The 23,598-nt window shown below is 69.5% G+C and overlaps 4 protein-coding genes across 4 annotated transcripts; 2 read left to right on the forward strand and 2 right to left on the reverse strand.

Moving 5' to 3' along the window:
- The first annotated feature begins 1,403 nt into the window (after window positions 1-1,403).
- Window positions 1,404-4,628, forward strand: CHMP1A (charged multivesicular body protein 1A). The gene is made up of 7 exons (XM_088526266.1): window positions 1,404-1,523; window positions 1,746-1,765; window positions 2,272-2,349; window positions 2,702-2,848; window positions 3,173-3,301; window positions 3,789-3,976; window positions 4,607-4,628. The coding sequence occupies exons 1-7, from the start codon at window positions 1,517-1,519 to the stop codon at window positions 4,626-4,628; spliced, it is 591 nt and encodes a 196-aa protein (XP_088382392.1). The 5' UTR covers window positions 1,404-1,516.
- Window positions 4,629-6,778: 2,150 nt separating this feature from the next.
- DPEP1 (dipeptidase 1) lies at window positions 6,779-11,650 on the reverse strand. Its single transcript, XM_088526235.1, has 10 exons — window positions 11,529-11,650; window positions 9,936-10,068; window positions 9,411-9,543; window positions 9,154-9,304; window positions 8,510-8,579; window positions 8,188-8,364; window positions 8,021-8,105; window positions 7,874-7,949; window positions 7,405-7,540; window positions 6,779-6,967 (listed from the first exon to the last, which is right to left on the reverse strand). Exons 1-10 carry the CDS (start codon window positions 11,633-11,635, stop codon window positions 6,779-6,781), a joined length of 1,257 nt encoding a protein of 418 aa, XP_088382361.1. The 5' UTR covers window positions 11,636-11,650.
- A 739-nt stretch (window positions 11,651-12,389) lies between these two features.
- On the forward strand, window positions 12,390-14,237 carry LOC148594466 (sulfotransferase 2B1-like). The gene is made up of 6 exons (XM_088526236.1): window positions 12,390-12,574; window positions 13,181-13,389; window positions 13,491-13,617; window positions 13,688-13,782; window positions 13,851-14,031; window positions 14,117-14,237. The coding sequence occupies exons 1-6, from the start codon at window positions 12,436-12,438 to the stop codon at window positions 14,230-14,232; spliced, it is 867 nt and encodes a 288-aa protein (XP_088382362.1). The 5' UTR covers window positions 12,390-12,435; the 3' UTR covers window positions 14,233-14,237.
- A 1,606-nt stretch (window positions 14,238-15,843) lies between these two features.
- CPNE7 (copine 7) lies at window positions 15,844-21,896 on the reverse strand. The gene is made up of 15 exons (XM_088526237.1): window positions 21,702-21,896; window positions 20,267-20,449; window positions 20,082-20,156; window positions 19,625-19,699; window positions 19,446-19,529; window positions 19,280-19,369; window positions 19,115-19,213; window positions 18,779-18,865; window positions 18,241-18,300; window positions 18,031-18,164; window positions 17,896-17,950; window positions 17,470-17,521; window positions 17,261-17,394; window positions 16,888-17,124; window positions 15,844-16,098 (listed from the first exon to the last, which is right to left on the reverse strand). Exons 1-15 carry the CDS (start codon window positions 21,891-21,893, stop codon window positions 15,961-15,963), a joined length of 1,695 nt encoding a protein of 564 aa, XP_088382363.1. The 5' UTR covers window positions 21,894-21,896; the 3' UTR covers window positions 15,844-15,960.
- Window positions 21,897-23,598: the final 1,702 nt, after the last annotated feature.

A 23,598-nucleotide genomic window follows, 5' to 3' on the forward strand; every position in this document is an offset into this window, starting at 1 on the left:
CCATGGCCGCCGGGGAAGATCGCCTGCCGCAGCGCCCTGCCCAGCCTGCTGCCCGCGCTGGGCTGCTCCTCCGCTGTGCGCCCGCGTCGGAGGCAAAGGAGAAAGGTTGGATAAAGCCCTCCCGTGATCCCGGCTGCGGCCGGGCTCCGTGGCCCTGTGGCCGCGGGGAGCCGCTTCCCACCTCCCTGTGCCCTTGGTTGTTTCAAACGTATCCAGAAACACTTGTTCTGTGTAAAAGAGCTCATTAAAACCCGGCTCTCTGATCAGGAGGAGAGCACAGCGCAACGGGAGGTGCCCCGTTCCTCTTATCTCTCCTTTTTATGTGCGCGTGCAGAGCAAGAAGAAAGACCGGAGCCATCGCGTTGCTGGAGAAAAGGTTTTTATAGCAAATTAATTGCACTGAGGCTCTTTGCGCAGCAGAAACCCATAACACAAGGTCCCTTGATCTCTCTGCCTAAAAGATCAGATCGGGCGAAAAACCACCATGGGCTGCAGAAAACGGTGCCAAAAGAGAAAATCTAGGTCGGTGGCTGCTGCCTGGCGGGAGGCGCCAACGAGGGCAGGGGCGGAATTGCCAGCAACGGGGAGGGAATTGCGGACAGAGGGAATTATGGCCATGGGGAATTGCGGCCGTGGGGAATCATGGCCATGGGGAATCGCGGCCGGCTCCCTGCGGACGCGCTGGGCCAGGTGACCCGAGCCCCGGTGTCGTGGCGGGTGCGCGGCGCGGCCGTTGCGGGCCCGGCGCGCGGGGCTGTGCCGTTACCTGCGGCGCGGGCGCCCTTGCTGAACACGCGCCCCATGGGTGCGCCGCCCCGGCGACCTCGGGGCTCTTTGTGACTCGCGCCACCCTGGGGACGGAGCGGGACGGGGCCCTCCCGCTGCCTCCACAACGTGCCCGGGGCCCCGGGGCCCCCCGGCAGCGCAGGGCCAGGCCCGGCCCTCCCGGTGCCCCGGGGGAGCCCCGCGCTGAGCCCTCTGCCCCTGCGGGCCCGGGGGCCGCGGCGAAGCCCCGCCCCTGGGGAACTCCGCCCCGCCCCCTAGGGTTTCGCCCCGCCCATCTGAGCATCGCCCCGCCCCATTGGGCCTCGCCCCACCCATCTGAGCGTCGCCCCGCCCCATTGAGCCTCGCCCCGCCCATCTAAGCGTTGCCCCCGGCTTCGCCCCGCCCATCTCGGCGTTGCTCCCCCCGTTGAGCTTCGCCCCGCCCACCTGAGCGTCGCCCCGCCCCATCGAGTCTCGCTCCGCCCATCTAAGCTTTGCCTCTGGCTTCGCCCCGCCCATCTAGCCTTCGCTCCTCCTTCGTTGAGCTTCGCTCCGCCCATCTGAGCGTGGCCTCGCCCCCTTGAGGCTCGCCCCGCCCGTCTGAGCTCCGCCCCGCCCCCTAGCCCCGCCCACTTTATCCGCGCACTCCGGCCCGCCCCTCACGTGACCTGTGCGTTGGCCGCGCCCTCGGGAGAGGTCGGCGCGTGACCCCGGAAGCGGCGGCGGTTCCCGGAAGTGGTAGCGGTTCAGGATGGACGGTGAGAGGGCCGGGACCGGGACCGGGACCGGGACCGGGACCGTGACCGTGACCGTGTCGGGTCGGGTCGGGTCGGGTCGGGTCGGGTCGGACCGGACCGGGCCAGGCCAGGCCAGGCTCCGTGTGGCGGCGGGGGCGGCCGGGCCGCGCGGCGGGGCCGTGGCGGTCGCGGTGGCGGTGCCGGTCCCGGCGGCGGCGCTGACCGCGCTCTCTTCCCTTGCAGACACGCTCTTCCAGCTGAAGGTGAGCGCGGCGGCCCCGGGGCGGGTCACCCCGGTGTCCCCCGTCCCGAACCGGCGCCTTCCCCGCGCCGGGGCCGCCCCTTCCCTGCCGGGAGGAGCCGCGGGAGGAGGCCGGGCCCGGGCCTGGGCTTGGGCTGTGTCGGTGCTACAGGAGCCCCGGGGTCGCTCTGCCCCCATCCTGGGCTGGGAGAGGAGGAAGGTGCCGGGGGGTCACAAAGAAGAGGAACCCTCCCTTTTCCCAGCAAGAGAAGGAAATCCCGGGCTCTGCCGTGGAGGAAGCGGGAGCGCACGGACCTCCCGGTTTGTCACGTGTCCTGGGAGTCTCCGCTCGCGGGTGGATGTTTTGAGCCCTTTCCCTGTCCCCAGAGCCGGAGGGGCAGCAGTGCCACCACTCGGGGACGCTTCCCTTGGGCCTTGCTGTCCCTCCCCAGCCCTTTCCACTGGGGACGTTGTCGGTCTCTGCTGCTGCCCCTCTGTGTCTCCGGCCAACGCGTTGCTCTTGCTCAGTTCACAGCGAAGCAGCTGGAGAAGTTGGCCAAGAAAGCCGAGAAGGACTCCAAGGCGGAGCAGGCCAAGGTCAAAAAGGTGGGTGAGAGGGAGCTGCCGGGCCTGGCTCTGCGCCAGCGCCCGGGGATCCTGCTCTGTCGTCCGTCCTGCTGCCCGTGCGTCCTGGCAGGGCCTGGGGGGAATGGACGGGCTCCCCTGTCCCGGCCTTGGCGTGTGCCACGCTGGCCTCGAGGTGTTTGCAGTCCTGCTGCTTCCCCTTGCTCTCGGGGCGGATGTTTTGCATCACCGCTGTGACTGGGGAGGGTGTATCCTTCTCCTCGGGTGTGTTCAGTGGTTGTAAAGGTCACACGGGCTGCTCTCCTGCCAGGCAGAAATGCTTGTTTATAAACGAGGTTTCTCTTCCATAAACAGCGCCTCTTTGCTCTTCCAGGCGCTCCAGCAGAAGAATGTGGAGTGTGCCCGTGTGTACGCGGAGAACGCGATCCGCAAGAAGAACGAGGGGCTCAACTGGCTCCGCATGGCGTCCCGCGTGGACGCGGTGGCCTCCAAGGTCCAGACCGCAGTGACGATGAAGGGGGTAAGAGCCTCCCTGGGCGAGGTGGCGTCTTTTGTCCTTGCCTCCCTCCTGCCATCGGGACTTCCCTGTCCCTGGAGCAGGGTCACACGAAGCGCCGTGGTTAGTTCACACCCTCAGGAGCACCCACGTGGGTGTCTAGAGGAGCTCCGTGCTGATCAGCAAACCCGCGGCCAAAGGGACGGAGCAGACGGAGCTTGTCCCGCCTTGGAGCACTGCGAGAGCGTCGGCAGCACTGGCTGCTTTCTCCCTGGGCCCTGCTCTCGCTTCCCTTAGCCGTGACTTCTTGCTTTTGAGAAGCTTCCATAAAACAGTCTGTTCTTGCAGGTGACGAAAAACATGGCTCAGGTGACCAAGGCCTTGGACAAGGCGCTGAGCTCCATGGATCTGCAGAAGGTGTCTGCGGTGATGGACAAGTTTGAGCAGCAGGTTCAGAACTTGGATGTTCACACATCGGTGAGTGCCGGGGCCGCCGCGCGGATCCGCAAACGCCTGCGCTGACCTTTGCGCTGCGGAACTGCGTCCTGGCCGGAGCTGGGGCTCGCAGAGCAGCCCTGCGTCCCCGCGGGGGCTCTCGGAACAGCACGGGGCAGCGCTCGTGTCCTTCACGCAGCCCTGCTCTGCGTACGAGGGGCCTCGGGCAGGACAAGGCTCTGCTGCCCAAAGGGAAAGGCGTTTGCCATGGGAAGAGACAAATCGGGCAGAAAGGAGGGAAGAGGCAGGGTCGTAACTAGAGGCTACCCAGTCTGGACAGGCAGAACAGGATCTTGCTCCGTGTGTTTTATTGTTGTCCCGCTGTCAGGCTCGAGCCTGTGGAGCCCGTTTGAGTTAAGGGGGCTGGTGGCCGTGAGGGGTCTCTGAGTTGTACAGGTGAAGAGGCTGGATGTGGGCTGGGCTGGGTGGCTTTGCTCGTGACATGGGGTGACACCCGTCTCCGTTACAGGTCATGGAGGACTCCATGAGCTCGGCGACCACGCTGACCACCCCGCAGGAGCAGGTGGACAGCCTCATCGTCCAGATCGCCGAGGAGAACGGCCTGGAGATCATGGACCAGCTCAGCCAGCTCCCCGAGGGCGCCTCGGCCGTGGGGGAGAGCTCAGTCCGCAGCCAGGAGGACCAGCTCTCGCGGAGGTTGGTCTCCCAGCTCCTGCCGTGTGGCTGGAGCCCTTCCCAGGGATCCTGCACCGGGGAGGAGCGCATGGGTTTGCAGTGCGGGAGCCCACAGCGCCCATGGGGCAGCCCCGCAGGCTCGGCCAGGGTGAGGGCAGGCGGGGTGGCCATTTGGGGCTGTGGCCACCCGGGCCCGGAGGCGGCTCCTGGCACCGTGCGGTGGAGCTCAGCATGAAGCTGCCTCCGCCTCGCGCAGCCGCCGCGCAGGGAGCGCCTGGCACTGACCTCCAAACAGCTCCAGGAACAGGCTGTCTCCCTGGAACTGCCCCAGCAGAAGCCACTGGGCTTCCTCTTGCCCACACAGTCGCGGTTGGGGTCCGTGTGGGGACAGTCTCCAGGCGTGGGGCAGCCATGTGCCCCGGAGCGCCAGCCGGAGGTGGGCACGACCCTGGGAGGTGCCTGTGGTTGTGGGCGCCCTGCAGGAGGCCGTGCTGGGAGAGGTGGCCCAGGGCAGGTCCCTTGCGTCTTGGCCCTTGGGGGGATGGATTTTGGGCAAATATCTTCTCTGTGCTCAGGGATGAAGGCTCTGCCGGACTCCTGGCTGTTTCCTGTGTCCCTCACGCCGATTTCTTCTTGTGCTCTCCCTTCCAGGTTGGCTGCCTTACGGAATTAGGGTCTCCCTGCGGACTGCTGCCCCACACCGGCTGCGTGTGGGGACGGAGGGGCCCTGGGACTCCTTCCCCGCAGCCTCTGCTACGTCCTCGCTCTGCCCCACTAGCCAGGCAGAGCCGACCAACCCCTCCTTCGTCAGCCGTTCCCGGCCCTGCCTGGCTCTGGTTTGACTCTTCTCCTAGGGTGTGATGATGCTGGCGATTTCTCCCGGAGCAGGCAGAGATCCCGGCAGGAGTTTGCTGAGCAAACAGCCGTGCTCTGGCCTCAGGACTACTTTGCTGGCTCTAATTTGGGGGTGGTTTTCATTTGCGGGGTGCTGCCGCTGTCCCGTGGCGCTGGGGCGAGGGCACCCTGCTGCTCCAGGTGTAACACTAAGGTCTTGCCAGGCAGAGCCGTGCCGGGCCGGGCTCTCCTCCCTGCGTAGCACCCCTTGGTTTGAACCTGTTTTAGCCCTGGCCCGACAGGGAGGGCAGGGAGGGCCCGCGGGGCTGCCCTGTGCTGCAGGGCACCCTGCCCGCTCGCCGGCTGCCAGCAGCACTTGTGCAGGGCGCTGCGGCCGTGTCCTGCGTCCTTCCCTGGCAGCGCCCTTCCCGAGCCATCGTGCCGCGCTTCGCAGCCCTCACCCGGTGCCCTGCTTGCAGCCTGCTCGCCACTCGCTCCTTGTCTTGGCCGCCAGCTCTCCCTCCATCTCTCTGTCACCAAGTGACCTTTAAGCGTTCGCCCGCCTTGCGCCAGTGTCTGAGCACGGAGCCGAGCGCCGCGACCGCGCGAGCCGGTTGTGCCGCATGGGACCCGCTCCAGCCTGAACCCCGCGTGGGGCTGGAGCGGAGCAGCGCCCGCCCTGCACGGGCAGCCGTGGTGACAGCAGCCGGCCCCAGCCTTACTCCTAGATCCCCTGGCACATGGTGGGGACAGCGGGTGCCATCCCAGCGCCTCCGTCACTGCCTCTGCCCTGGCCTCTCTGCTGCCTTTTCCTCTCCCCGTCCCCACGGTTCGGGCTGCTGCCGGAGCTGGCGCGGTGCCGCTCGTGCCGAGCTGCGCGGCCGGGCCGCCGCGCCAGCCTGGCTATGATTCATCAGAGATTTCTGTTCAAAGAGATTCATCGTTTTCCTGTTCAAATAATCGTGTTTTTTTTTTTTTTTTTCTTTTTCAAGGGAAATTAGAATCACGCACAGCTGCCGCCTCGGGCTGTGCGCAGATTGGGGCTCTGCTGCGAAGCGGAGGGAAAAACAAGTGTGTGGGGAAGGGAGAGGGGCCGCGGGCAGCGCCCGGGCCCTGTGGGCGCTCAGGCCGGGCTGCCCCTGTGCTCAGGGTGCTCTTGGGTCCCTTCCAGGTTGTTCAGGGGCCTGAGGGGTGGCCAGGCCGGGGGGTGGCAGCTGCTGCTGTCCCCTGGTTCCCCGCGGGGGCTGGCGCTGCCCGGTCATTGCAGGTGCCACACAGGGGTCTGGGCTGTGGCCCTGAGGAGCCCCCGCTGCCCCTACCGGGGTTCCTGCTTCGGGGGTTCCTGCTTGGGGGGTTTTAAGCTTGTTTGGTCTGTCCCTCCCTGCCCGACGCTGGGCCTGTCTTCTGCTCATCTCAATAAACCCTCCCGGGCCGGGCGGCTGCAGGGGCCACGAGTGTCCTATGTCCCCTGGCTGCGGGCCGGAGCCGCCGCCGTCCCTTGGTGCCGCCCCCGCTCCGTCCTTGTCCCCGCTCCGTCCTTGTCCCCGCTCGCCGCGGGGTGACATCGCTCAGGCCCCGCTCGCAGCCACACGGGTGGCTGTGTTGTGCCCAAGGAGCCTCTTGTGCCCTCGTCCCCGTGGCCGCCCCGTCCCCCTGGCAGCCGCCGCGCGGATGGCGCGGGAAGGCGGCTCTGCCTCCCCAGCCTGTTTTCCCGCTGCCCGGAGCCGCCTCCGCTCCAAAGACAGCCTGTTCCCAAATGCGAGAGGAAATCGCTAACGAGCTGATGGAGCGGCCAATTAATTAGCTAATGATTAATGAAAGCATCCTGCGGGGGCAGCCGCCTGGTGCCGCGATGCGTCACGGCCGCCGCGCTCGAGCCCTGGCGCCCACCGGCTTCTCGGGGCCGGATCGGCACCGCGGGGTCCGGCCGGTGCCGCGGGGTCCCGCCGGTGCCGCGGGCTCCGTGGGCAGCTCTGGTCCTCGGGGCCGCTAGAGCAGGACGCGCAGCAGCAGCGGCGGCAGCGCCAGGGCCAGCGCGGGCGGCAGCGCCGTGCGTGCGGGGCCGGCGCTCGTGGAGTCGGCGCTCGCGTAGCCGTAGCTCGTCCGGCAGGCGCCCGCCAGCGCCTCGAGCGCGATGGGCTCCTCCAGCGGGGCCGTGCTCGCCAGCGCCGCCTTCACCTGCGGGCGGCAGGGATGTCCCCAGGGCTGGCGCTGGCCCGTCCCCATGGGCGCCCTGCTCTGCGCTGCCCGCTGTGTCCCCAGGCCCCGTGTGTCCCTGTTTCAGGGGCTGTGCTGGCCCTTGGGGCCTTGTCCTGGCTGTGTTCTCAGGTTCGGAACAACCCCGTGCCCCTGGGTATCCCCACACTACCCCATGTGTCCCCAAGCCCTGCCCATCCCCATGCGTCACTGTGTCCTTTGTGTCCCCATGCCACGCTGTGTGTCCCTAAGCCCCACGTATCCCTCTGCCCCAATGTATCCCTGTGTTCTCCCATGTATCTCCAAACCCCGTGTGTCCCCGTTTTATGAGACATGGGGCCCCATGTATCCCCCAACCCTGTGCATCTACATGCCCCATGTGTCCCTGTGTGTCCCCGTGTGTCCCATGCCCTGCTCACCTCCTCCACCTTCCGGAACACGCGCAGCAGGTTCTCCGCCAGCGCCATCTTCACCTCATCTTCGCTCCAGCCCCTGGCCAGCAGCTCGGCCACCAGCGCGGGGTAGGTGGACACGTCCTCCAGGCCCGTGGGCATCCTGCGCCAGCCGAGCTCGGAGCGCCCCGGGCACGGCAGAGCCCATGGGGCTGCCCTGTCCCACCTCCCAGCCACCCCATCCCGCATCCCACCCCAACCCGCATCCCACCCCATCCCACATCCCATCCCATCCCACCTCCCACCCCATCCCGCATCCCACCCCATCCCGCATCCCACCCTATCCCACCTCCCACCCCATCCCACCTCCCACCCCATCCCACCGCCCATCCTACCTCCCATCCCACCCCCAGTCCCGCCATGCCAGGACAGCAGGACCCAAGACCGTGCGGTCACCCCCGTTGGCACCAGCCCCGCTCCCGGATGCCCCCGTTACCCTGGGACGCCGTCGTAGTCGCCGCCGAAGCCGACGGACTCGATGCCGGCCACATTCTTGATGTAGTCCATGTGGTCTGCGGGCGGAGGGGTCAGAGCGAGCGGCGGGCGCGGGGAGGCGGCGCGCGGGACCCCGGCGCCCACTCACCCGCCACGTCGGACAGCGTGGCCGTGTCCTGGCACGTCACGTACTCGTTGTAGAAGTTCACCATGACCAGGCTGCCCGTGGAGGCCTGGGGACGAGAGGCCACGCTGAGCCCGGCCGCGCCGGCCCCGCCGCCCGCACGCGCGCGCGCCCGCTTCCACCCCACGTACCACGGTCTGCAGCACGTCGTCCGGCACGTTGCGCCGGTGCGGGCAGATGCTGTAGGCGGACGAGTGGCTGAAGATGACGGGGGCTTTGGAGACGGCCAGCGCGTCCTTCATGGTCTTCACGGACACGTGGGCCAGGTCCACGATCATGCCCAGGCGGTTCATCTCCTCCAGCACCGTCTGCGAGGACGTGGGGACAGTGGGCACGGGGCAGAGCAGTGGGCGCCCTGCACCCAGAGCACCGGCTCCTCGGCTTAAAAGCCCGGCATGGGGCTGGCTCCGGTGGCCAGAGGGACATTGCGGTGCCCAGCGCTGCCCCCCTCACCTTGCCGAAGGACGAGAGGCCGTCGTGCTCGGCCGGCTCGCTGCCCGTGTCCACCAGCCAGTTGTCCGCCCTGCGGAGCGGGAAGCGCTGGGATGCAGAGTCCCTGACACCCTGGGCCTGTCTGCAGCGCCCATCCCGGCTGCATTCCTGGCTGCATCCCCATCCTGGCTTTGTCTCCTAGCCCAGCAGCATCCCTATCTCTGTGGCATCCCCCATCCTGGCCGTGTCCCCATCCTGGCTGTATTCCTCAGGCTGGCTGCATCCCCATCCTGGCCACATCCCCATCCCAGCCTTATGTCCCATCCCAGCTACATCACCCATCCCAGCTGCATCACCCATCCTGGCCACATTCCCATCCCAGCCTTATGTCCCATCCCAGCTATATCACCCATCCCAGCTACATCAGCCATCCCAGCTACATCAGCCATCCCAGCTGCATCTCCATCCTGATCACATCCCCCATCCCAGCCATGTGTCCCATCCCGACTGCGTCCCCATCCCAGCCACATCTCCGTCCCAGCCGCTCCCCCATCCCAGCTGCATCTCCATCCCAGCCGTGTCCCCAGCACACCGGTGTCCCCATCCCCATGGCGGCCATGTCCCCGCGCTGGCCGTGTCCCGTCCCCGCGCGACGCGGGCGCTACCAGGGCGTGTTGCAGCTGTGGGTGAGGGTCATGTAGCGCACGCCCAGGCGGTAGAAGGTGCGCAGGACGCCCAGGCTGCTGTCGATGGAGTGGCCGCCCTCCACGCCGATGAGGCTGGCCACCTTCTTTTCGAGGAAAGCCTGCTCGATGCCTGCGGGAGCGGCGGGCGCTCAGCCAGGGACAGGACGGGGCCCGCCGTGTCCCACGGCACCCCCGCCGTGGCTGTCCCCGTCCCTGTCCCTGTAGCGGGCGCTCACCGTCGCTGTCCACGACGCAGACGAAGGTGTCGGGGTAGAGCTCGCACATGCGGTGCACCACGTCTATCTGCTCCAGCGTGCGCTTCACCGCGTCCTTGTCCTGCGTGTCGCAGGGCACGTACGCGGACCAGAACTGCCCGGGATGGAGCCCCATCAGCACCGGGGCCCAGCTCCATGTCCCCCTGCCCACCCAGTGCCCGACTGTCCCCCTCTGCCCTCTCCAATGTCCATATCCTTGCCCCCCTGCCCACCCCAGTGCCCAGCTCCATGTCCCCTTGCCTGTCCCAGTGCCCATCTCTGTGTCCCCCTGCCCATCCCAGTGCCCAAATGCCCCCCCCCGCCCTCTCCATTGTCCTTCTCCTTGTCCCCCTGCCTATCCTCGTCCCCAGTTCCGTGTCTCCCTGCCTGTCCCAGTGCCCATCTCTGTGTCCCCCTGCCCACGCCAGTGCCTGCGTCCATGTCCCCCTGCCCACCCCGGTTCCTGTCACCCCATGGCAGAGCAGAGCCCCCAGCCGCCCGTCCCACCTGCCCGCCCACACGCCCGGTGAGCAGCTTGGGGATGTTGGTGTGGGTGCCGTTGAGCACCGTCAGGTTGGCTTCTGGCAGCAGCATCTGGTTGTTGAACCTCTTGAGGAGCTGCCAGGGCAGGTCATTGTGCCTGGGCCAGCAGAGCCAGTGAGGGTCAGGGGCATCCGGATGCCTACCCCCTCCATCCACCCATGCATCCATCCGTCCATGTGTCTGCCTGTCCATCCACCCATGCATCCATCCGTCCATGTGTCTGCCTGTCCATCCACCCATGCATCCATCCATCCATGTGTCTGCCCATCCATCCAACCACTCATCCACCCATGCAGCCATCCATCCATCCACCCACCTACCCACTCATCCACCCATGCATCCATCCGTCCGTCCACCCATCCACCCGCTCATCCATCCATCCATGCATCCACCCGAGCAGGGGGTGGCTGTCAGGACACCCAATGTGCCATCCCCGGATTCAGCCCTCCCTTTCCGCACCCAGGGGAGCAGGGCCGGCGTCACCGCAGGACCTCGGTGCGACGGGGACGTCAGTGCCGCACGGCGTCACCCACCCCGCCATGGCGCTGGGGAAATGCCGGGCGCCCGGGCGGGCTCCCACTTCTCCTCTCCTGTGTCACGCACGCCACATCCTCCATCGCGCCCGCTCCGATCCCGCTCCCCGGGGCCGGGCTGCCGCCCCACACCGGTCCCCTGGGTGCTGGCCCCAGCCCTGCTGAGCAGCCCCTGGTGCCCTGGGGACCTCTTGGGCGCCACCGCCGCGCTGGCAGCCCGGGCTGTGCTGGGGCTGGCGCCCGCAGGGCCTGTCCCGGGGCTGGGGACATCCCTGAGGACGTGGCTGGTTTGCCCCGAGCGGGGACTTCCCCAGGCGCGCGGAGCTGCGGGAAGCTGCGCGCTCCCCCGGGAGCGCCCGGCCCCGGCTTCCCAGCACCCGCCCGGCGCCGCCGCGGGGATCCCCCTGCACCCGGCACGGCCCGGGGCATGGAGCAGGGATCCTCATGGGAATCTCCGGCAGGGTGCAGCCTGGGGACATGGAGCAGGGATCCCCAAGGGATCTCCAAGAGGGTGCAGAGTGGGGACAGGGAGCAGGGATCCCCAAGGGATCTCCAAGAGGGTGCAGCCTGGGGACAGGGAGCAGGGATCCCAAAGGGATTTCTGGCAGGGCACGGCCCGGGGCATGGAGCAGGGACTCTCATGGGATCCCTGGTAGGGCATAGCCTGGGGCATGGAGCAGGGTTCCCTAAGGTATCTCCGGCAGGGCATGGCCCAGAGCATGGAGCAGGGATCCTCATGGGAATCTCCGGCAGGGCACGGCCTGGTGCATGGAGCAGGGATTCTCATGGGCTCTCCGGCCCCTCCGCAGCCCTGTGGGGCTTTCATGGCCAGGGGGCCCCCTTGGAGAAGCGCGAGCGCTTCCGCATGCCGGGGCGCGTGCCAGGAGGAGCAGAGTCCCCAGCCTGCATGCCAGGGCCCGGGCAACCTTTGGAGCCATAACTGGGCCACGTGCCCTGTGTGCTGCTGCGGCGGCCGCAGGGCGTCCCGGCGCGGGGGCTCCCGGCGCGGCCGTGCGGGGCTCACCCGTCGATCACCGGCGTGGTGTCCATGATGCGCTCGGCCTCGTCGCGGTACGTCTGCCCGCGGCAGCGCAGCAGCAGGCACAGCACGAGGAGGCTCCCGCGCAGCATCTCCGTGCGCGCCGGGCGCTCGCGGCCGTGCGCCCTCCGAGTGCGGAGATGCCGCAGCCTCCGCCCGGCCTCCTCGTCCTCCCCCTGCCCTGGTAAATCAATAACCGCCAGCCAGGGCTATAAACCCATCCCGGCGCCCCGGAGCACCATGCGGGATGGCTGCAGCACCTCCCCAGCCGCGGTCCCTCCTGCAGAGCCTCATTCCGCTGGCGGATCCCCAGCGCTCCCAAAGTCCCCACTCACCCCGGGGTTCCCGGTGTCCGCTGCTCACCGGCAGCCCCGCTGCTCCCCGCTGCAGCCGTGCGCTGCGCCCTGCAGCTCGTGTGCTGCGGCGGGACTGCGACGGACTCCGCTCCCCCCTGACAATTCCCAGATGTGGCTCTGGAAAAGCGACCGCGGAGCCGGCACGATCCAGCGTCTGGGCCCCGCGGGCTCCCCCGGCTGCGCTGGCCGCCTGCCCTGTTCCCCTGCACGGTGCCGGCGACGGCCACCCTGGCACATGCCCCCCGGCCCCTTGTGCCGCTGAGGGGGGAAACTGAGGCTCGTGGCGCTGCCCATGCCCGTCCCCATCCCGCCGGGATCCTGCTCCGGGCTCGGGTGCCGTGCGGAGGAGCGGAGCGCCCCGCGGCTCCGAGTGCTCCGCTCCTGCGGCGATGCCCGGCCGCAGCAGCCCTGGCGGGGCCCCGTCCAGGACGGCCCCGCGCCAGGAATGCGCGGGGGGGACGCAGCCTCCCGCCCCGGCTTCCTCTTTTGCCGCTATTTAAGGCCGTGGCCGGCGGCGCCTCCCGGGCGGCAGGGACATGGAGCGCCTGGAGGTGACGGAGACCTTCGCCGGCATCTCCCTGCCGGGCCACCTCCACACCAAGGAGTCCCTGCACTTCGCCACCACCTTCCCCTTCCGCGACACCGACGTGCTCATCGTCACCTACCCCAAATCTGGTGGGAGCCGGCGGCGGGATGGGGACAGGACTGGGGCATGGCGAGGGGGCCATGGGGACAGGGCTGGGGCTGGGGTGCAGGCAGGGCTTGGGGATGAGGATGAGGATGGGGACGTGCGGGGGGCAGGCGGCAGGACAAGGAGGCTCTTCCGTGCAGCCCCCGGCACGGGCACGGCCGGAGCGGCGCTGCCTGCGTGGCGGGAGGACGCGGGACGTGGCAGGGGCACCGCGGGGACCGGCGCTCCGGGGACAACACAACCCCTCTCCCCCCTGCCTGGAGCAGCCCCGATGCCCGGGGGGGGCCCCAAGCTCCCCGTGGTGGTGATGGGGGGGTTCAGCCCCCTCCAAACTGCCCCGTCTCGGCCGGGCTCCGTCCTGTTTCCATTCCCAGCCCCATCCCGATCCTGGCCACACCCCAGCCTGTTTCCAGCCCCAGGCCGCTTCCAGCTGCATTCCAGCCCCATCCCAGCGCTATTCTGTTCCCAGCCCTGTCTGCAGCTGATCCCAGCTCCACCCCCGCCCCATCCTCATCCCCATGGCTGTCCCCATCCCTGTCCCCACGCCGTGCCGTGCGCAGGGGGCTCGCGCTGACGCCCGCCGCCCCCAGGCACCACGTGGATGCAGGAGATCCTGACGCTGCTGTACAGCGACGGCGACGCGCGGCCCGCCCGGACCATCCCCAACTGGGAGCGGGCGCCGTGGCTGGAGCAGATCTACTTCAAGGACACGCTGCGGGACACGGGCGGCCCCCGCCTCATCACGAGCCACCTGCCCGCGCGCGTGCTGGCCCCCGCGCTGCAGCGCGACCGCCCCAAGGTGCCGGCGGCTCCGCGGGGCTTTCCCGACGGGACGCGGGGATCGCCCGGGGCTTTCTGAGCCGAGGCTGGAATCCCCGCTGATGCGCCGGCCCCCACCAGGTCATCTACGTGGCCAGGAACCCCAGGGACGTGGCCGTCTCCTTCTACCACTTCCACCAGCTGGCCAAGTTCCTGCCGGAGCCCGACTCCTTCGACGCCTTCCTGGCGCGCTTCCTGGAGGGCTCGGGTAAGGCGCGTGCCGGGGGCCGGGGCGGCCGCGGCGGGCGCGGGCGCCGCTCACCCCTGCGGGCCCGCAGTGCAGTACGGCTCCTGGTTCGAGCACGTCAAGGGCTGGCTGGGCCAGCGGCAGCTCCTCGACATCATCTACGTCACCTACGAGGAGCTGCACCAGGTGAGACGCCCGTGCCCGTCCCCGTCCCCGTCGGCGCCGCGTCCTGCTCAGCCCTGCCCGTCGCGCAGGACCTGCCGGGCACCGCGCAGCGCGTGGGCGCCTTCCTGGGCCGCGCGCCGTCGCCCGAGACGCTGCGCAGCCTGGAGCGGCACTGCAGCTTCGCCGCCATGCGCGACAACGCCATGGCCAACTACAGCCTCATCCCGCGCGAGATCCTGGACCACAGCCGGGGACGCTTCATGCGCAAAGGTGAGGGCCGCCCCGCGTCCCCAGGGGGATGTCCCCAAAGGGGCTGCCCGCCGCCCGCGCCGCTGCAGCCCGCTCTGCCCCGCAGGCGTCGTGGGCGACTGGCGCGAGCACTTCTCGCCGCTGCAGAGCGCCCTGTTCGACCGCGTCTACCGGGAGCAGATGGGCGGCGTGGGGCTGCGCGCGCCCTGGCACGTGGCCTGAGCGGGGACGGGCCTGCGTTCGGCTGCTGCCCTCCCTCCAGCCCCCATGCAACCCCCTGCATCCCCCCATTGCAACCTGTGCAGCCCTGTTGCTACCCGTCCTTGCAGACGTGCAGCCCCCTGCATCTCTCCCTTGCAACCCATGCAGCTCTCTGCACCACGGCGGTGCCGTCCCCGTGTGCCATGGGGGGTGTCACCCCCCTGGTCCCCTTGCAACCCCTCCGTGCAGCCCCCTGCACCCCCCCACTTGCAGTCCCTTGCATGCCCCTTCCCCTTGCAGCCCGTGCACCCCCCTCACTGCAGTGCTGGTGCCGTGCGGCTGCGCTGCACAATAGCCAGGCCAGGGGCCACCATGGGGACATTTCCGTCCTTGTGTCACGGCTGCGTGGGGCCCTTCCTTCCCCTTTGGCTGCCACCCACGGTTGTGACCCCCAGCTCCGCGGTGGCCCGGGCCCCCTGGCAGGAAAGCACGGTCCCAAATACATATTTATTGCTGCTCATGGCTGCGTGCGTGTGCCTGCACCGGGGAAACGGGCGCCGGTGGCAGGAAGCGTCCCGGCCTTATCGGGGCTGCATCGGGGCGGAGGCGAATCCGCTGGGAACGTTGGCTCCGGCCAGGGGCAATGACCGGGTGGGCACCAGCGCGGCCGGGACCGGCTCCCGCAGCCCCGCGGCAGGGCCGGGTGCTGCTCCCCGGGCACCCCCATGTCCCCAGTGTCCCCACAGCCCCCTGCTCTGCCCAGCACCCCCACAATGTCCCCCTACCAATAGTGTCACCCTCTAAATACCCCCGTGCTCTGCCCTAGGGCCCCTCTCCAATGCCCCCCCTGACCACCCCCCGAGCCCTCCCATTGCCCCAGGCAGCTGCGATGTCCCCCGGGGTCCCCCGGTCCCCACAGGGGTCCCTGTCCGGCTCCCGCGGGCACCGCGTTCCCATGGCAACGTTCGTTATCCCCTCGCGAGGGGATGACTCAGGAGCTATAAATACGCGGGGATGGGGCCCGGCGCCGCCTGCTCTCGGGAACGGCGGCCGCCGCGGTGCCGCGGCCACCGGGCAGGACAACGGGCACAGGGATGGGGACACGTCCCCTGCACGCGTGGGCACCGCGCGCGGCAATGCCCTGGCACACAGGCGTGCGGCACAGGGCACCCAGCACGTGGCAAGTGCTGAACGCCCCGGCACACGGCGACTGCCCAGGGCACAGAACGGCGCGTGGCACGGGAGGCACAGAGCTGGCACGGCACATGGCACGGGAGGCACACAGCCCATGGCACGGTGCAAAGCGCATGCCACGTGGCACAGCGCACACCACTTGGCACAACGCACAGTGCAATGCTGAACATTGCACGGTCCGTGTCACGGTGCATGTCACGACGCATGGCCCGCTGCATGGCATGGTGCATGGCACAGGGTGCAGCACGCTGCCTGCTCCTGGCACAATGCCCAGCATGGGCAACACTTTGGGCATTGGCGGGACCCGAGGGCCACCACTGCTCCCATCCCTCCCTGTGCGCCCTGGGTTTCCCGGGCAGGTTGCGCTGTCACCCCCGGTGTCCCGGCTCGCCGTGACGTCCCCCGGTCGGCGCGGGCAGCAAGGAGCAGGCGGCGCGGGGCAGAGGGCTCGTTGCTTTATTGGCGGGGGTGTCATGCAGCCGGGGGCGCCGCGGCGGCGCCGCGCAAGCGCGGGGCGGCGGGACGGGGGGCCGGGGCGCGCGCGGCGCGCGGGGCTCACTGCGGAGAGCCCAGGCTGGAGTCGGGGGTGTCGGGCTGGGGGCAGCGCGGCGGGAAGGCCTTGTAGCTGTAGTACTCCACCACCTGCTTGGGCACCTCGGCCAGCACGCACTTGGCCAGCGCCGTCGGCGACGCCTGCGGGCGGCGGGAGGGCTGGGGCGGGCGCCGCTGCGGCCCCCATGGCCCTGGCCGTGCCCAGAGCCATGCAGTGCCCAGCGCTGTGCAGTGCCCAGTACCGTGCGGTGCCCAGCACTATGCTCAGAGCCATGCAGTGCCCAGCACTGTGCAGTGCTCGGAGCCATGCAGTGCCCAGCACCCAGCTCCATGCAGTGCCTAGCTCCATGCAGTGCCCAGCACCGTGCAGTGCCCAGCACCGTGCAGTGCCTAGTACCGTGCTCAGCCCCATGCAGTGCCCAGTGCCATGCAGCTCAGCACCATGCAGTGCCCAGCACCATGCTCAGTCCCATGCTGTGCCCAGCACCATGCTCAGCCCCATGCAGTGCCCAGCACCATGCTCAGCCCCATGCAGTCCTGATGCTGAGCCATGGTGATGCTCAGCATTATGTAGTGCCCAGCACCATGCAGTGCTCAACCCATACGGTTGCCCAGTACCATGCAGCTCAGCCCCATGCAGTGTCCAGCACCATGCAGCTCAGCACCATGCAGTGCTCAGCACCATGCTCAGCTGCACCACGGTGCTGCTCAGTCCCATGCAGTCTTGGTGTTGTGCCACAATGATGCTCAAACCCAGCACCATTCTGCAACGCTGCTCATCCCCATGCGGCCGTGGTGCTGTGTCCCAGCGATGCGCAGCCCCAGCACGATGCAGGGGTGATGCTGCACCCTGTGCAGCCCTGCAGCACGCCGTGGTGGTGCTCGGCCCCATGCAGCCCCGGCGATGCTCAGCACCGGCGCCCCACTCACGTTCTTGAACTCGCGGAAGGGGACGAACTGCACGATGTCGCGGAGCACCGGTTCGCCCTTGGGCGAGCGGAGGACGCCGTCGTCGCCGTCCAGGATCTGCATGTCGGTGAAGTCGGCGTTGCCCACGCCCACGATGATGATGGACATGGGCAGGTAGGAGGCGCGGACGATGGCCTCGCGCGTGTCCGCCATGTCCGTCACCACGCCGTCCGTGAGGATGAGCAGGATGAAGTATTGCTGGGGAGGAAGGAGGGCTGCGTGGGGCCCCGCACACACAGGAGCCCCAGGCAGGGATGGAGAAGGGCTCAGGGAGGCGCTGGAGCCACGGTGGGTGCAACGAGCACGTCGGGTCTCAGCGCGGCGCCCTACGTACGGAGGCCTCCCTGGTTCGCTCCTCGTCGGCCGCCACGCGAGCCACCTTGGAGATGATGGGGGCCACGTTGGTGGGGCCGTAGAGCTGGATCTTGGGCAGGCAGCTCTGGTAGGACTCCACGACGCCCTGGATGCCTGCGGAGCGGGGCCGGCTGAGCCGGACACCAGGGCCCGGCTGGTGGCTCCAGCTCCGGCCCCAGCTGGACTCACCCTCACACTCGTCGTTGTCGGGGTTGAAGTTGATGGCAAAGTCATGGGACACCTGCATGAGGAGGGGGTCGAGCACTGCCGTGGTGGCTCCCAGCATCCCTACATCACCAGCTGGCACCGCCGGGCAAGGCTGCCCGGGTGCACTAGGAAAAAGGGTGCCCAGGGGTGCAGCAAAGACAGGAGGGTGCAGAAGGGACGGAGGTGCAGCAGGGACAGGGATGCAGCACGGAGAGGGATGTCCCGAGGAGCAGCAGGGACAGGGATCACACGGATGCAGCATGGCTGGGGATGCCTAGGGGTGCAGCACAGACAGGGATACCCGGAGGGGCAGCGTGGCCGGGATGCAGCCCGGTCGGGGTGATACCGCACGGATGGGGATGCGGGATGTTCGCCAGGTCCTGTGGAAGCGGCGGCTCCTTCGCTCACCTCGTACTTGGGAGGGATCCTGGCCCCGAATCCCAGCGCCGAGAACTTCTTGTCACTGCAAGGGAAGAGGCGTGAGGGCCGCGGCGGGGACCCCGCATGGGGCCGCTCTGGCCCACGGGCACCGGGGGCACCTGCCTATCATAGTCCTGGCAGATCTCGCCCACGGCCACCAGCGCCTTGAGGTACTCGTTGGGCTGGTAGGGGTTGATGTAGTGCAGGGAGCAGCTGTTGCGCGGGTCCCCGTTGGACGCCGTGAAGTCGATGGCGACCTGCGGCCAGGCAGGCGGTGAGCGCCTGTGCCACCCCCGGCCCCGCGGCCCCGCGGCCGCCCCGGGCCCCGCTCACCGTGAAGTGGATCTGGCAGCCGCCCATGATGTAGTCCAGGAAGGAGTAGACCCTGTGGATCTTCCCAAGGCGCCCGTGTCAGCCGGCACCCGCTGACCCGGTTCTCCCCGGGGCCCTGGTGTTTGGGTGGCTGCAAACGCAGGAGCTGCCCGCAGGGGTGGGTGGCACGGTGCATGGTGCATGGCGTGGTGCACGGCATGGTGCTCAGTGCATGGCATGGTGCACAGTGCATGGTGCAGAGCACAGTGCATGCACGGTGCACAGCGTGGTGCACCGATGCATGGTGTGGTGCACAGTGTGGTGCACGATGCATGGTGTGGTGCACAGCACGGTGCACAGTGTGGTGCACGATGCATGGTGTGGTGCACAGCATGGTGCACAGTGTGGTGCACGGATGCATGGTGTGGTGCACAGCATGGTGCATGATGCATGGTGTGGTGCATGGCATGGTGCACAGCATGGTGCACAGTATGGTGCACGATGCATGGCGTGGTGCATGCACGGTGCACGCAGGGTGTGTGGTGCCCCCTCGGCTCACCTTGAGGTCCAGCAGCACCACGACACCCGAGTTCTTATAGTTGCGCTTCTTGATCTTGTACTTGGGGTTCATGCAGTCCCACTGCACCTGCGGCCGCAGCACAAGCGCTGCCTGGGCTGCCCGGCACCCTGCAGCCCCGCAATCCCAGTCCCATAACCCCCAAATCTGCAGCTCCATAACCCTGCAGCCCCACTACCCCCAGCCCCATAACCCCCAGCCTGGCAGCCCTATAAACCTGCAGCTCTCTAAGCTTGCAGCCCCCCAGGCCCATAGCCCTGCGGCTCCCCAGCCCCCAGCCCCATAGCCCCCGCCCTGGGCCGCCCGCCGCTCGCCCACCTTGTTCTCGCCCATGGCCTTCTGCATCTCCTCGAAGGTGGTGAAGAACTCGCCGATGAAGTCGTGCTTGCCGCGGGAGTCGTAGTCCCACACGACGCACTGCGGCGGGCACGGTGAGCACGCGCCCCGCACGCAGCCCCGCGCCGCCCCAGCGCCCTTCCTCACCCTCAGCCTCCTCTTCTCCTCGCAGCTGCACAGCGAGTTGAGGGACACCTTGAAGGGCTCCCACACGGGGCTCAGGTTGTTCTTCACCACCTGGGGACGGCAGCGTCACAGCGGCCGCGCTGGCACCGGTGGCGCCGGCGGTGGCACCGCACGGGGCCGGCCTCACCTCGGTGCGGTACACGAGCTGCTCGCTGCGGTCGTCGTCGATGCGGTAGATCTCCAGGAACGGGTCCGACTTGCTGAAGAGGTCCTGGAGGGACCAGAGCCGGGGGAGCAGAGCCCGGTGCCCCCGCGCTGCCCCCCGGCCAGCGGGTCCCCGTGCGCCCCGCGCCCCCTGCCCCTCACCTTGTCGTCCAGCTTCTTGGCGCGGAAGGCGAGCTCCACGTAGCCGTTGTTGCCCGAGATCTCCTCGGAGATGACCTGCGGGGACGGGCGGCCGTGGGGAGCTCAGCGCTGGGGGCTCCCTAATCCCTGCCCCTGCAGGGCCCCAAGACAGTGCAGGACAGCATGGGACAGCACAGGACAGCATGGGACATCATGGGACATCATGCACCATCCATGGTCCGTGGAGGCCTCAGAATGACCGGCAGCAAATGGGGGCCCCAGGTCCTCCTTCCTCCATTGCAGCCGGGTGGGCAACCAGGGTGGCCACCCACACACCCCAGCTTGGTGTCATCAGCTGCACCAGCTCGGTGCCACCCATATGTCCCCTCTTGGTCCCACCAGCATGTTGCATGAGTCCGGTACCGCCCCGCACCGGGCTGGGAGCCACGCGGCGCCGCGCAGGGGCTCGGCCGCTCACCGTGATGGTGGATTTGCCCGCGAACTTCCCGTACTTGAGGAAGAGCGGCTTGGTCACCCGCTTCTGCGCCACGATCTGCAGCGGGGCGAGAGGGCCGGGAGCTGCAGCCCCAGGAGGGGCGCAGACGCGGGCACGGGCAGGGTGCCCTCCTGCCCCACGGTGCCCTCCTGCCCCACGGTGCCCACCTGCCCCACGGTGCACTCCATGCCCCCCAGGAAGTCGTCATCGTGCGCGCCCACGCCGGCGTGCCCGTGGCTGTCGTACACCTCGAAACGCAGCTTCTGCACCTCCTCGAAGTAGTAATCCACCGTGAAGATCTTGGCGAAGACGGGGTTCAGGTTGCTCTTGATGACCTCGCTGCGGTCCACCTGCAACGCGGGGCACCGTGGGGACGGCGGGAGGGGGACGGGGCACAGCTGGGGCCATAGCTGTGTTGGGCACATCTGGATGGGGCACATCTGGGCTGAGGGCACGTCTGGACGAGGCACAGCGGGGACAGGGCACATCTGGGATGTGGGAACAACTGGCTCAGGGCATGGCTGGGATGAGGCACATCTGGATGGGGCACAGTGGGGACAGGGCCACCCTCCCGCCCGGGGCCATCGCCCCGAGCCCACCGTGGGGTCCCAGCTGGATGTGCGGGTGTCACGGGTGCCACCGGCTGCGTTTCCCAGAGCGCGTTCGTCTCGCAGAGCCTCCGTCTCCACGGGGGGCCGTGTTCGTTACCAGGAGGCAGTGCCCGTCCCCGCTGCCATCGGCCTCACACCAGCTCCAGATGCCTGTCCCGGCGCTGCCAACGGCCCCGGGCTCCCAGGTAGAGCCCCGTGACCTGCCCTCGTGCCGGGGCCGTGGGGCGACGCGGCGCGTTGTGGCCCGGCACCGCGGGGACCGGCAGAGCAGGGCCCGGGGCCACCGCCCAGCGCCGGCCGCTGCCGCTCGTCCCCGCTCGCCGCTCCGGCGCGGAGTCCATGACACGCGCAGGGATTTAGCGCTAAATCTGCCGGCTGAGCAGCGGCGATTAGCGAGCGCGGAGCTGCCGGGAGCTGAGCCGGGATCTGAGCCGGGAGCTGAGCCGGGAGCGGCGGAGAGGAGCCGGTGCCGGTGCAGCTTGTGCGGACAGCGGATCCCTCTGCACGAGCACCCACAGGGCCAGGGCACCCCGAGCGTGGCCCTGTCCCAGGGCAGCTGCAGCCCCTGCCCCGGCCCTGCTGGAGCCCTGGAAATGTCCTGACCCAGGAGCCGCCTGCCCAAGGGGCCCACAGCACCCTGTGTGCCCTGCATGCACCCTGCATGCACCCTGCACCCCCTGCATGCACCCTGCACCCCCTGCATGCACCCTGCACCTTCTGCGTGCACCCTGTACACCCTGCACCCCCTGCTCCCTGCATACTGTGCTCTGCACACCCCGCATGCACCAGGCACCCGGCACACCCTGCACACCATGGCATGCACCCTGCATGGTGCATGCACCCTGCACCCCTGCGCCTGTCTCCTTGCATGCTGTATTTATCCCACACCTTATGCCCTGCGCCTTGCACCCCCTACCCTGCACATGCAGCTCTGAGCCGGGGCTCCGCGCTGCTCCGCGCAGCAGGACAGGGACCCGCCGGCCCTGCCTACCTCCATCCACTGGCCCTGTGACTGCATGAGCAGCAGGACGCAGGGGTCCGACTTGTTGAGGGTGTCGCGGTCCAGGAGGTGCTTGCAGCTCACGCGCAGCTCCACCTTGGAGAGCACGGCCAGCGGGGCCTGCGCCTCGCTCATGGCGGCGGCGCGGGGGGCGGCCGGGGGCAGCGCGGGGGCCAAGGGCATGCGGGGCGGCCGCGACGGGCTGGGCCTCAGCGCGCCCCGGGGACGCCCGGCATGCCCGGGGCTCGGCGCCCGCGGAGCCCGGAGCCTGGCGGCGCCGCGGGCGGACGCGGCCGGTGGTGGCTGCAGCCCAGCAGGGACAGCCCCGGGTGGCTCCGGGCGGCTCCGCAGCGGGCGCCGGGTCCCGTCCCTGCGGCTCCGCGGGTCCTGCGAGGTGTTGGATGGGCTGAGCGGAGCCTGGTGACCCCGCGGATGCAGCGTGTCGCCCGCGCACCCCTGGCCCCGTGGACGCTCCCCAGGCACCTCTGGTCCCCGTGGCGCCCCATCCCCACGGCAGTGCCCGCACCCCTGGCTCTGCACGTCTCGCAGGGGCGCCAGGGCTGTGCCCTGCTCCATGCCCAGCCTCGCGCCGGGCATGGGCAGCAGCCGGCGGTGCCCTGCGTCCCCCGGGGCGCCATCCCCATCCCTGCGCCCTGGGCGCATCCCCGGGCGCTGCCGAACCCGGGGCCGCTCGTCCCCTCCCGCTGCAGCCGCGGGGCTGCGCCCGGTCCCGGGTCCTGCGGCTGCGGTGGGGCTGGCAGCGCCCGGCCCTGCGGGAGCTGCTGCCGCCCGGCCAAAGTTTCCCACCGAAGTCGCTCCGGGCCCTGCCCTGCCCCGGCACCCGGTGCTGCCGCCCGGCATCGCCCCCTCCCCAGCCCCGCGGGCACCCCCAGCCCCTGCGCGGGGACACGGCGGCCCCCTGCCCTGCCCCGCTCACCTGCCGCGGCGGTGCCGGGCGCGCCGGGGCCGTGGAGCGCGTGGAGCGCGAGGCGGGCGCCCGCGGAGCCGCCGAGCCCGCGGAGCCGCCGCGCCGCCCGCCACCTCCACACAACTGACTCAAGCTGCAGTTCGGGAGCGGAGCCCTAAGAGGGAGATACCGGCTCCGTTAACCGCCTCGCTGCCGGCGCCGCCGCCGCAGCAGCGCCCGCCCGCGGGCACTGGGCCCCACCGAGCCCCGGGCTGCAGAGGGTGCCCCGCGCCAGCCCTCGGCGCCCGTCTCTATGCGCCCTGCAGGGTGGCCCTGGCCCTGTCCCGGCCATGCTCCGAGGGGCGGCCACGTGCCACCCGCCGCTCTGCCCGGCACGTCGTGTCCCTGCACCCACAGCCAACACGCAGCCGGGCCCGTCGCGGTGCCCCGGAGCAGCCCCCATGTGCCAGCGCCGTCCCTGGGCCCCGGACACCTGTAACGGCCCTGAACCCTGGTCCCTCAGGCTGCTCCGCTCGTGTCCTGCCAGCCCGTGCCCTGCCAGCCCGTGCCCTGCCAGCCCGTGCCGCAGCGCCGCGTTGGGAAGGAGGAGGCAATTAGCCCGTATTCGGAGGCATTAAAATGCAGGCAGGGCTAACGAGCGCGAGGGCACTGCGGGGACCCGGCTCGGGAGCTAATCCCTGCCGGCGCGGCAGAACTAGGCCACGCTCCCTCCCTGCGCCGCGCTCAGCCCGACGGCTTGCGCTGCGCCGGGGCTGCGGCCGCGGTGCTGCCCCGCTGCAGGGCCCGCCGCAGCGCGCGGCGCCGGCCCGACCCGGGGCAGCTCCAAGGAGCAGTGACTGGATTCCCGCGGCACGGCCGGCGGAGCCGCACGGCTGCCCCCGCGGTGCTGAGGCAGCGGAGGGGCCGCATCAGCGCTCCGGGCACGGCGGGGCTGGTGCCAGCGCTGCACCGCGGTCACAG

Source organism: Tinamus guttatus, unplaced genomic scaffold (assembly GCF_059628265.1).
Source record: "Tinamus guttatus ecotype Peru unplaced genomic scaffold, ASM5962826v1 Tinamus_guttatus_pri_ptg000244l, whole genome shotgun sequence".
NCBI lineage: Eukaryota > Metazoa > Chordata > Aves > Tinamiformes > Tinamidae > Tinamus > Tinamus guttatus.

Bases quoted from the DNA above. Each gene is read 5' to 3' on its own strand.
- LOC148594466 (XM_088526236.1), top strand. From the start codon at position 12,436: ATGGAGCGCCTGGAGGTGACGGAGACCTTCGCCGGCATCTCCCTGCCG. The intron at 13,783-13,850 runs GTGAGACGCCCG...CCCGTCGCGCAG, and splicing joins CCTACGAGGAGCTGCACCAG to GACCTGCCGGGCACCGCGCA. The intron at 14,032-14,116 runs GTGAGGGCCGCC...TCTGCCCCGCAG, and splicing joins GGGACGCTTCATGCGCAAAG to GCGTCGTGGGCGACTGGCGC.
- CHMP1A (XM_088526266.1), top strand. The intron at 2,849-3,172 runs GTAAGAGCCTCC...CTGTTCTTGCAG, and splicing joins CCGCAGTGACGATGAAGGGG to GTGACGAAAAACATGGCTCA. The intron at 3,977-4,606 runs GTTGGTCTCCCA...TCTCCCTTCCAG, and splicing joins GAGGACCAGCTCTCGCGGAG to GTTGGCTGCCTTACGGAATT.
- CPNE7 (XM_088526237.1), bottom strand. From the start codon at position 21,893: ATGCCCTTGGCCCCCGCGCTGCCCCCGGCCGCCCCCCGCGCCGCCGCC. The intron at 19,530-19,624 runs GTGAGGGGCAGG...TGGTCCCTCCAG, and splicing joins CCAAGAAGCTGGACGACAAG to GACCTCTTCAGCAAGTCGGA. The intron at 17,125-17,260 runs GTACGTAGGGCG...CTTCCTCCCCAG, and splicing joins AGCGAACCAGGGAGGCCTCC to CAATACTTCATCCTGCTCAT.
- DPEP1 (XM_088526235.1), bottom strand. From the start codon at position 11,635: ATGCTGCGCGGGAGCCTCCTCGTGCTGTGCCTGCTGCTGCGCTGCCGC. The intron at 9,305-9,410 runs GTGAGCGCCCGC...CCGCTCCCGCAG, and splicing joins CTGCGTCGTGGACAGCGACG to GCATCGAGCAGGCTTTCCTC. The intron at 6,968-7,404 runs GTGAGCAGGGCA...TGCCGCCCGCAG, and splicing joins TGTTCCGGAAGGTGGAGGAG to GTGAAGGCGGCGCTGGCGAG.